The sequence below is a fragment of the Narcine bancroftii genome, chromosome 1 (assembly GCF_036971445.1).
Source record: "Narcine bancroftii isolate sNarBan1 chromosome 1, sNarBan1.hap1, whole genome shotgun sequence".
NCBI classification, from domain to species: Eukaryota; Metazoa; Chordata; class Chondrichthyes; order Torpediniformes; family Narcinidae; genus Narcine; species Narcine bancroftii.
In genome coordinates this window covers 400,755,214-400,767,752 of record NC_091469.1, presented here as the reverse complement: position 1 = coordinate 400,767,752, position 12,539 = coordinate 400,755,214, and the positions used below count along the sequence as shown (strand labels likewise).

General features: G+C 40.0%; 1 protein-coding gene across 4 annotated transcripts in view; it reads left to right on the top strand.

The window, feature by feature from the left end:
• Positions 1-6,803, top strand: part of agmo (alkylglycerol monooxygenase) — a 414,609-nt gene extending 407,806 nt beyond the window's left edge. For all 4 annotated transcript variants that reach the window (XM_069913757.1, XM_069913754.1, XM_069913755.1 and 1 more), the window contains one exon: positions 6,135-6,803. In XM_069913757.1, the coding sequence (XP_069769858.1) occupies positions 6,135-6,180 (46 nt within the window). In that variant the 3' untranslated portion in view covers positions 6,181-6,803. The remainder of the gene's footprint in view (positions 1-6,134) is intronic.
• The last annotated feature ends 5,736 nt before the right edge of the window (positions 6,804-12,539 follow it).

Below are 12,539 nucleotides of genomic sequence, written 5' to 3'. Positions count from 1 at the left end.
ACAATATTTTTTTCACCCAAAGGACCGTCTTTGGAATTTTGTACCCAAGAGGGTCTGGAGGTTAAATCCTGATTAAAATCAAGACAGAGTTTAATAGGTTTTCAGATATTAAGAAAATATTTTCAAGATGGTAATAAGTTTATTGTCATACATTTTACAATGCACATATACACCAAAATCCTAAAACGTACTTAGTTAAAAAATAAACATTAAAATTATATGCATGAACATAAAATTAAAAGATATAATAAAACAAAAGATAGATAATACATGTTGACAGTTGTACCACAGTACAAGAAAAGAAAGTTGTTACAATAGTGCAGGAAGTCCTTTTTTGTGGTGTTGGAGTATTTTATGATTAGTCTACCAGGGGGGTTCAAGAGGCTGTTAGCTGTTAGAAAAAAATGTTTTATTGAACATGAGGTGCTGGTTTTCAGGCTTCTGTACCTTTTTCCTGAAGGTGGCCAGGGTGACGGGGGCCCTTGATGATGTTGGCTGTCTTCTTGAGGCAGTGCCTTACATAGATGTCTGTAATAGAAGGGAAGTCAGACCCTGGACCTGGCTATTTTGCAACTTTTTGTGGCCTTCTGCATCCATAGGCATTCAAATTACTAAACCAGGCTGTGATGCAGCCAGTCAGTGCACTTTCCACCATGCAGCAGTAAGTTATGGGGTTAGAACAGGAGAGTGGCACTGAGGTGAAATATTGACCATGATGTTATTGCATAGTCAAGCCATTATGAGGGGTTTCCTGGTCTTGTGCTTTTATTTCTTATGTTCTTTTTCTTACTGGGTCAATAATTGAGAGCTCTCCACTTACGGAGAACCAGTCGCAGTTTCAACGACCACCTTCTCAACCTTACACATGATTTAAAAAAAAATTTTTTTTTTGGACAGGTACATGAATGGGAGCGGTATGGAGGGCTATGGACTGTGTCTTTTTCTTTAACCTTACACATGATGAGAGAAGATGCAATTTGACCTGTCGGAAGAATGAGTTTGCAAAACAGTGGCATTCTGTTGACCACAATCTTGGGGGTCTTTGTACTTCCATGGAATTCCCAAATTGCTCTTGGCTGCTCAGGAAATGTTGATACATGGAAAAGCTGCAAAATCCAGGACAAAAAGTTTCTCTTTCAACACCACTCCTCCCCCATCCAGCAATCACTGTTATTTCTTCATCTACTGTACCTGCAGCTCAGATTTTTTCCCAGGCATGGCAAAGAGATCCCTTCATGAGCATTCAGTAGCCTAGGTTAAATCATGATGTTGTCCATAAGTTGAAGTGTCTCTATATAATGCAATGTAATGACAAAGCAGAAAACAGAATGACAAAGCAGAATGTATGGATCAAAGTGTTTTAACTGTGATATATGCAGGCATGTTACTGCCTTACTGTCACAGTTAGATGCCTGCAATTTCCCTTTCCTTTCTGCATCCCCCGAAGAGCCAGCAGCCAGAACAGGTAGTTGAAAGGCAGAAGCTTTTGGGCATCTGCTCTCTTTCAGGAAAGCAGCTGTGACTTCCAGAAGAAATGGTATTTTCTTCCCTTAAGCCCAATAAGTTGGAAATCATTAGACTGGGTTTGGGCCAGCATGCTGAAACATGCAGATTGTCCCATTTTTGATAAACAGTGAGAAGACCTTACAGAGAACAAAGAGGTATCACTGACTCTACGAGAATGTTTCTCAACTGGAATTATGAACCAAAACAATGTCATAAATAATTGACCATGTAAATACAGTCAAACCCTCGGTATCTGGCACCTATGGCAATTTGTAGATGCCGGATAAATAAATTTACCATTTGCTTGTGATTGCATGTTGCATGATTGGCGAACTAACCGCGAGGTTGCACCAATTTAAAACTTTTTTTTAACCTACTTTATATTTCAGCATATAACTCAAGTCGTGAGAACCCCCCCCAAAAAAACTCTCAAAAAATGGGTTTGACTTATACACCAAATATATTTCAGAGACCTTAAATTCAGCTCAAAATCCAATCCACGCTGATCTGGCGAATAATTCGACCCTTGAGAAACAAAAAAAAACCCCCGACTTCAACAGATTTTCATTGGGATTTTTAATGAAACCAACAACACAATTGCCACCCTTCAAAATTGCCATCATTGTCTGAAAACAACACATTTCGAACTCTTCAAGATCACACTCGCTTTGATTGTCTAAGGCAAAGATGGCAGCAAGTACATCCATACTCTCACTGTTTAAACAGTCATTATATGGGTCCCAGTCTGTATCTGATGAGGCAGTTTCCCACAATAAATAATCTTCCGTGCTATCAATTGCACAAGAGATACCATACATTTTAATGATATTATCACAGTCTCTACTTTAACTTTGTCTCATGCCTTAAGCACGAAGTTATACAGCACATCAAGTGATGCAGCACACATTGTCCCGCCTTTTGTAAATAACATTCTGCATAGCCATGCATTCCATTCCTCACACACATGATCTTCGAATGGCTATCAAATCACCTGGGATAACTGCCATATAAGTATTATGTAGTGCTAATCTACTTTTAGTCTTCTCAGTTAAGTGGCTACGAAACATATCCTAGACTAGCAAACTCCATACTTTGCTTAAACCAACAGGTCACCTGTTCCACACATTGTCTATCCATAGTTTTACACCATTTTCATCATCCTTTTTCATGAAAATGTACGAAAATCCCTGTAGGGAAATTCATTTTTGGTTTAATTTTGCATTTGAAGATTACCATGGGTCTTAAGTTTGTCCTGTCGGCCATGCACGATAACACCATGGTAAACCTGCTTCTTTCATGGCCTGGACTTCTGGTTTGCATAGTTTTAACACCTTTCTGTTCCATTGTTCTATTGCCTATCATGTCAAAATTCCTGTGGGTTTTGTCCATATTTCTGATATTTGCCAATGCAAACTGGTGTTTCTGCCTGTTATATATAATAAACTGATGAAAACTTACAACTTTATGATCAAGATCTTTTGGTACTCTCTGTGCAATTTTTGATTTTTAATGTAATATCAGATTTTTCTTGTTCATGAATTGTTAATTACACCAGCCTACTGTAGCTTCAAAATCATTACTGAGGTCTGGATGAGACTTGGGTCACTGCAGTGTAAATGTTCTTATTTTATGTGACTCTGTAGCAATCTTGCTTCTGTCCACATACCGATTCTGAAATGTGATTTTCCAACTCTGGCCAATGAGTGATTCCTTTTCTCAAAGAACACTGTCTTTTTGGTATGCTTCTTAAAGGCTTTTCTTTCTTCCTCCAATCTCTTACCAACTTCTCGTGCAGATCAAATTTTCTTGCAGCAGTGCAGTTATTGATTTTCTTGGCCATTTCTATCACTTTCAACTTAAAGCACACTTCATATTTACGTTGCGTGATGAGTTGTATCGATGGACCCTCCATGATAACAATCACCTCCAGCCAATGCCCAGCAGACCACCATGCAATCTATGGGGGTCATCGTATATGCCAGTCAATGGCCCATCTCAAATATCGCGAGGTTTGGGGGTCAACTTATACGCTGGTCAATGGAGCACCTCAGACAGTCAGAAAATACAAGTTGATTTTTACGCCAGATATACCATAAAACCCTTAAAATGAGGCTGAAAAAAGGGTTGACTTTTACGCTGGTCAACTTATATGCCAAACTTTATTTTCTGTGATGGTTTTGGGGATGCTTGGATTTTGTATAACAAGGATTTTACTGCATTGCAATCAATATCATTAATTTGTAATATTTTACACTATTTCACGTACATCCTAAAATATCTTAGAACTGAAACAAGGGTATTGCTCTAAAAGAAAGCACTCATCCTGGAGATAATTTCTTATCAGCCTCAAACCAGCTGCAGCCTCACAGTTCCCATTTACAACTTTCACCCTAACCTCTTGCAGTTTGAAACCAAGTTTAAAAAGTTCACATGTGGTCCAATGGAATATCTGAGATATTTTAATGCTTGGAAACGATTCAGTATTAGGAAAGCCAATAACCCATTTAGCTGACTCCTAAGTTTGGTGATATTCTGATGCTCTCAGTTTGAAGGAATGTGAGAGGTCATTAGTGTATATTGTCGCACAGGGCATGAAGAGGTTTGCCAAGTCTTCAGGAATGCCCGTGTCTGTTAAGGAGCTAAAGATCAATCACCAGCACCCTGCTGCGAGCAATTGTGGAAGAGAACTGTCAGAATACTTGGGGGGAAAAACTGATATTTTCAAAAAATGTTATTTGAAAACCTTAGTGTATTAAGTGTTAAGTGAAATATGGGAAATGGGGGAAGAAAGGACTGTTTGTATGAAATTGGGAATCAGCCAATCAGATGATGGAATGTAAAATTGAGTTGGAAATGTGGTTACATGAGGTGACGTGTTACTGGAAGCAGGAATCAAAAGGTCAAGTAATGAATCTACAGGAATGCATTCAACCAGAACTGGCAAACCTGGGTTTAAATAAAAGATTGTGATCCTTCTTTTGAGTGTGTATCTGGTAAAAGGTACATTAAGCAGATGCTGGGAATCTGAGATAAAAACAGAAAATGCTGGAAATACTTTGCAGGTCTGGTAAAGGAAATAATTGATGCTTCTCAAATCCAAAACATTAATTGTCCAACAGGCTGAGTGTTTCCAGCATTTGTGGTTTGTGGCTCAGTATCTCATGTTAGGAAGGCAAGTGTCATATACTCTTCGGTGAAAATCTCTGATAGGAGAAGGAAGGGAAGTTAATGCTGTTTGGGCACTCTCCAACCAGACAAATTCTCCAATTTCTGTTAATCCCTTTCTCTTTCCTTTCCCTCTGTCTCATGTCGTCCTGCTCCCCACCTCCTTCCTTTTCTTTTCTTCTCCGATCAGAGAGCTACCCTCTTCCCCATCATTTCTCAGCATTTTTCTCTCCTCACCTTCCTCCTGTATCCACATGACCTGTTACCTGTTAGTCGCTGCTCCTGCTCCTCCCTCCCTCCCTCCCTCCCTCCCTCCCTCCCTCCCTCCCTCCCTCCCTCCCTCCCTCTCCTCCTCCCTTTCCCTACCTTTTTGTTCAGGTGCTACCTGTTTTTGCTTATACCTGTCGACAGACCCAGGGCCTGAAATATCTGTTGCCCTTTATTTCCAATAGATGCACACTTTTTTAATATTGAACCAGATGATGTTGTATATCTGGACCTCCAGACAATTATCAATAAGACCTTGTGTAAGACACCAAGATCTTAACAGTTAACATTATATTAACTGGTGGGGGTCTAGAGGATTATTTAGTAGACATTACAAGTCATCTTCAGTTAGGAGACTGAAACTGAAGGATTGTCACAAGAGTCATTGTTGGGATGCCAAGTATTTATCAACTATTTTCATAATTTTGATAAGAGATGAAATGTCGGAGTTATAAACATGTTAATGATAGAAAGTTGAACAACAGCCTGGGAGTGGGATGATGCATAAGGCTTCAGACAAATTACTATATGTGAAAAGGCAAGGACATGGCAGTAAATATGTAGAAGAATGTGAGGTGAACTACTTTAGTTCAAAAACGGTAAGATACAGCATTTTCTCATTGATGAAAAGCTGAAAGGTGTAGACATTCAGAAAGGATTGATCTAGCCTTGTGAACAAATCACTGAAATTTAACATGCATGTACAGCAAAGCAGTTAGAAAAGCAAATGACTATATAGCAGGTTGGCCAATATTGTAAAGAAACCAGAATAAGAGTAGTTATATCTCATTCTAACTGTGAAGAGCCCTGGTGAGATCCCAACTGGAATGATGCGTGTAGGTGTAGACTGCCTTCCTTTGGAAAGATTACTTGCAATAGAGGGACTGCATCAAAGGTTTACCAAATTGGTTGTTAGGCAGAGAAGGACTGAAGGGATGTTTCCTATGTTCCTATATTCACTTGCTAATATGTAGTTTGGGAACAGTGCGACATATTTGCAAGTGAATGAAGGAATACAGCACATTTCCATTGTTGCCACAGTCAATGAGATAAATATAGTACTAATTGCTAAATGTGTTGAATAGAGCTAATATACAAGCTTCATCATTGCTGACATGAGGAGAATCCACTTTATATATAGAAAAAAAGAGGTCTGAAGTGTAGAACTTTCATTGAATTCCATTTCTTTTCCCCAGGTTGCATTTTGTGGATGTTTGGCATTCTGGGGTTTACGAAGTATAATAAAATTTAAGGCCCATCAATGGATCTGGGGCACAGAATGAAGATGTACCAGCCCCATTTCAACACTGCAACATGGCCAGCTTCAGCATATATGGTACTTCAATCCACAGTAAGACAACTTACAGCTTGAGACAAATTCTCTTTGCAAATTTTCTGTGACTGACTTAATTTAAATAGAAATTAAAAATAATAGTCGACAATAATTTGTATTAGAAGATGAAAGATTTTATATTGTAATCTCTATTTTAGATATATATATTGAATAAAAATTTTGTTTGTGCTTAAAGAAAATTTAACTAATGCTTGCGAATTTTGAGCAGAGTTGTGCTTATGTGAGTCTCATTGTGATCAGCGTGCATAATGATATAAATCAGCGATTGCTGCAGATTCTCCACATTGGCACCACAGTTTCGCCACAGTGCATGTACTGTGATCAGCATTTTAGTACCAGTGAGCCACTGCGAAAAATCATTGGTACCTCAGTGTTGCTCAGCAATTTTACACTGGTATTAAAATGTTGTTCATCATCTTTATTCCAGTTTAAAAACAAGCATGATGTGAAGATGTTCTGTGAAACTGTTTGAAATTTTTCATGCAATTAATAAAATATGACGGTAATCTGATTTTGAATATGTACATTACTGTATCAGAAAATGAGCTCCAACATCACCAAACCAATTTTATGTAATCACAGGACAGTATTAGATGAAGCCCTGCCTCAGGCACATGATCCTCGAGAGCTTTAGAATCATGGCGGCTAAAAGGGAGTGGGATCAGCTAGATCAGTGGTTCTCAACCTTTTTCTTTCCACTCACATACCACTTTAAGTATTCCCTATGCCATCGGTGCTCTGTGGTGGTATGTGGGTGGAAAGAAAAAGGTTGAAAACCACAGTTTTAATCATAACTCGTTACATGCACAGTTTCATAACTCCAAAGGAAATGGACCAATGACAATTTTTCTCAAGCAAAATATTTCAATAACAATTGGGTCTCGAGTAGTGATTCTCAACCTTCCCTTCCCACTCACATATCACCTTAAGCAATCCCTTACTAATCACAGAGCACCCATGGCATAGGGATTACTTAAAGTAGTATGTGAGTGGAAAGAAAATGGTTAAGAACCACTGAGCTAGATGAAGTGGGAGTGTACTTTCTGCACCTTAGAATTCTTCTCTGCCTCCTCCCAATCTACAGCAACTCCAATTGCTCCATTCCTCCTGATTTGGCTTGATAAACCTCAACAATCCTGCAATTGTTGCTGATTGCTGAGGTCTATCCCTGGCAATTGTAGCTGCCAGTTTCTTCCATGGGACCATCAGATTTTGGAGGAGTATTAAGCCATACGGTCCATCGGGTCAGCTCCACCATTGTAATCGTGGCTGATCATCTGCCAATTTAATCTGAGGGAAAGTGGGCAGAGAGAATGTTGCTGCAGTCCTGTCTTTTAGCTTGTCAGTACCTCCTCATGCCCAACATTTCCAGAGTTTCACCAAAGGAAAAATCTCTCTCTGTTGCTCCCACTTCCCCATCTCCGCCTTCCACAATGGGTTGTGTGAACAATCTTGACAACTGTAGATTATTTCTTATTGCAGATTAATCTTGCAAATGGGGAAAGAGTATTGCAAGATATTTCATATTTAAATGTTTATATTTCTCTTTGAAAAGTTGTCATTATTGAGAGAAGAATGTAAGCCATTTGAGCTACCCAGTTGTAGGAAGGGAAGGAGGACCAAGGGAAACAACACCATCAGGGCAGCCTCCTGGAGACACATCAAGTGCCGTCTGGCACGTTCAACAGTTTGAGTGGAAAATAAATTCTGCAGATATTGAAAATCTGAAATAAAAACAGAAAATGCTGTAAAATCTTTGCAGGTCAGGCAGCATTTGAGGAAAGAGAAATCGTCGAAATTTTAGGGTAAAAGAGATAAACTGATGAAGGGTCTTCAACTTAACATAACATAACATAACATAACAATTACAGCACGGAAACAGGCCATTAGGCCCTTCTAGTCTGCACCGAACCAAACACCCCTTTCTAGTCCCACCTCCCTGCACAATGCCCATAACCCTCCATCTTCTTCTCATCCATATACCTGTCCAACCTTTTCTTAAATAATACAATTGACTCCGCCGCCACTATTTCTCCCGGAAGATCATTCCACACAGCTACCACTCTCCGAGTAAAGAAGTTCCCCCTCATGTTACCTCTAAACCTCTGCCCCTTAATTCTTAACTCATGTCCTCTTGTTTTAAACTTTCCTCCTCTTAACGGAAATAGTCTATCCACATCCATTCTGTCTATCCCTTTCATAATCTTAAATACTTCTATCAAATCCCCTCTCAACCTTCTACGCTCCAAAGAATAAAGACCCAATCTGTCCAATCTCTCCCCATACTCCAGATGCTTAAACCCAGGCAACATTCTGGTAAACCTTCTCTGCACTCTCTCCACTCTGTTTATATCCTTCCTATAATTAGGCGACCAGAACTGCACACAGAACTCCAAATTAGGCCGCACCAACGTCTTATACAATCTCAACATCACCTCCCAACTCCTATATTCCATGCAATGATTGATAAAGGCCAGCATACTAAAAGCCTTCTTCACCTCCCTATTCACGTGAGTTTCTACCTTCAGGGAACGATGTACTGTCACTCCTAAATCTTTCTGCTCTTCTGTATTCCTCAATGCTCTCCCATTTAACACATATGTCCTATTCTGATTCTTCTTACCAAAATGAAGCACCTCACACTTATCAGCATTAAATTCCATCTGCCATTTTTCAGCCCACTTTTCTAAGCAGCCCAAATCCCTCTGCAATCCTTGAAAACCTTCTTCATTATCCACTATTCCACCTATCTTAGTATCGTCTGCATATTTACTAATCCAATTCACCACCCCATCATCTAGATCATTAATGTATATAACAAACAACAATGGGCCCAATACAGATCCTTGAGGCACACCACTGGTCACCGGCCTCCAACCTGACAGACAATTATCCACTACCACTCTCTGGCCTCTCCCTTTCAGCCAATGTTCAATCCATTTGACTATCTCAAAATTTATACCTAAAGACTGCACCTTCCTAACTAACCTAACTAACCTAACTTGAATCATTAAATTTTCTCTTTCCCCAAAAGCTATCCAATCCAAAGGGAATTTCCAGCATTTCCTATTTCTACATGGAGGAAAGTTTTCTGCCACAACCATATCCTCTGAATAAGCTCATGAGACAGAGGATTAGTTATGTTCTCACAGGGGAGCAATGTGCAAGGAAAGTGAAATGTTCCCAGTAGATGACCTTTCCAACTTGCTATGACCACTGTATTGACAATTGTCTTCAATTCTTTTGCTTAAGGAACTTTCCAAGCTGCAACAGGAGCATATGGCATCTGTCAGACAATTGGTTGCAGATGCCTGGGCAAAGCCAGTAACAGAAGCTCTTTTCAATAAGGCAAACCCCAGTGCATTTGGTTTCTTTGATCACCATGCACATGATAGGGCAGAGGGGCTTGCAATAATTGCTTGGTTCCCACAAGCCTCGGCTGCTATTCACCTGCGTCCTGTTCCAATTAACACACTTCCATGTAATTCAGCATGCTTTGCAAGGTTTTATTCCCTTGTTGTGCAGCTGGTGTATGAAATATGGTTTATCAATTCAGAAAATAATGTATGGATTATATGTAGGAGAGTGAGAGCTAAGAGAGCAACAGTAACGTAGGCAGACATTGTATTCATGGGTATGGTCAGCCTCATTGTGAATCTTGGCCTGTCCCATGCTCATTTCTCCCGATCATAATCTCCTTCCTCTGAATGGGACAATAGATTGGAGCAGTCACTTTCCTTTTGGCCTGTTCCAAACCAACATATCCTCTTGTTCAGGTCTATCTTCTAGCAAGTTGGTACGTTTTTATATTATTTTTGTTCCAGAGACTGTTTAGGACAGTGGTTCTCAACCTTTTTTTTTTCCATTGAAATACCACTTTAAGTATTCCCTATGCCATCAATTAAGGTGTGGAAAAAAGTGTTTGGAAACCATTGTTTTAATCATACCTAATTGGCTCGTTATGTGCATGGTTTCATAACTCCAAAGGAAATGGGCTAATGATAATTTTTCTCAAGCGAAATATTTTAGTAACAATTGGGTCTTGAGCAGTGGTTCTCAACCTTTTTCTTTCCAATCATATACTACCTTAAGCAATCCCTTACTGATCACAGAGCACTGATGGCATAGGGATTATTTAAGGTGGTATGTGAGTGGAAAGAAAAAGGTTGAGAACCACTGCTCAAGACCCAATTGTTACTAAAATATTTCGCTTGAGAAAAATTGTCATTAGCCCATTTCCTTTGGAGTTACGAAACCGTGCACATAATGAGTCAATTGGGTTCGATTAAAACAGTTTTTTTTTTTCGTTTCCACTCATATACCGCTTTAAGCAATCCCTTACTAATCAGTCAGAGATTCCCACCTGCTTCAATAGGGCATCAATTATCCCTGTGCCCAAGAAGAGTAGCGTAGGCTGCCTCAATGACTACTGCCCAGTAGCACTAACTTCTACTGTGATGAAATGCTTTGAGAGACTGGTCATGGCCAGAATTAACACGTACCTAAGCAAAGATCTGAACGAACTTCGATTCAACTATAATCGCAATCGCTCCACAGCAAATGCAATATTGTTAGCTCTCCACTCAGCTCTGGATCACCTTGAAAACAGCAATTCATATGTATGGCTGCACTTCATTGACTACAGCTCAGCCTTCAATACCATTATTCACTCAGTTCTGGTCAAGAGGCTACAAACTCTAGGTCTCCATACCCCACTCTGCAACTGGATCCTTGATTTTCTCATTGGAAGACCACAGTCAGTACAAATTGGAAACAACGTCTCTTCCTCACTGATCAACACAGGTGCACCCCAAGGATGTGTGATTAGCCCACTGCTTTACTCATTATACATCCATGTCTGTGTGGCCAAGCATAATACCAGTGTTTATCTACAAGTTTGCTGATGACAGCACAGTTGTCGGCAGAATCACAAACGGCAATGAAGAATCATACAGGAGGGAGATAGATAAGCTCATTGAATAATTTATCAACAAGAACCTTGCACTCAACGTTAGCAAAATCAAGGAGATGATTGTGGACTTCAAAAGGAAGTCAGGGAAACACAACCCAGTCCTCAGAGAGGGCTTAGTAGTGGAGAGGGTCAAGAACTTCAAATTCTTGGGTGTCAACATCTACAAGAATCTATCCTTTCATGTTGATGCAATCACAAATAAGGCTCTGAGATGTCTAAGGAAATTTGGTATATCACCGAAAACTCTCTAAAACTTCTACAGGTGGAGAACATTCTGGCTGGTTGCATCACTGTCTGGAATAGAAGTGCCAATTCTCAGGTCAAGAATAAATTCCAGACGGTGCTAATTCGGCCTGTGACAACACAGGCACCAGACTTCACACCATCAAGAACATCTAAATGAGGCGGTGTCTTAAAAAAGCAGCTCCTATCCTCAATGACCCCAACCACACAGGCCATGCCCTCTTTACCATAGAGAAAAAGGTACAGGAGCCTAAAGACGAGCAGTCGGTGGCACAAGGGCAGCTTCTTCCCCACTGCCATCAGATTCCTGAATAATCAATGAACCAAAGACACTGCCTTACTTTTCATGCACTACCTTTTTTTTATTTATAGTAATGTTGTAAGATGATTAGAATATGAATGTTTGCACTATGACGCTGCCATAAAACACCGAATTTCATGACTTGCTCCTGACAATAAATCCTGATTCTGATTCTTGAGGATTTTGGCTCTTGAGAGACCAGTTCTTAATTTTGACCTCCCTTGCAGTGTCTTCCTAGTCATGCAGAGAGGCTGTTTGGAGGACTCCCTTGCAGACAAGAGACACATGATCTGTGGTCCAAGCAGGGTTGTGCAAATGTGCACATGAATCTGGCAACACAATCAATTGCCCAAGCCAACTGCCTTTCTGCAGAGTGGGTGCACTTCCCCTTTAAATGTTAAATGCTGCCTGGTTAATGAGGCATCAAAACAACTTTGGCCTCAGTTTAACAACCACCAGCTGTAAGCCTGGAAAACAGAGGGCAGGCAATTAAGTTTACAGTGATCTCTTATTCACCAATCCTGTTTTTCTCTCACATAAGCTCAATATTTTGAGCAAATCAGCATGATGTGCATGGGAAGGAAGCCATAAAATATGCAATTCATGGCATCACCAGGACTGGAGGAGTAATGCTGACCAGACAGAGGTCAGTGGGTCAGTTTCATGGTAGCCCAGACCTGCCTGAATGGATGTCAGCCAGAGGAGGCTTAGTGGGCAAGTTTTAATTTTTT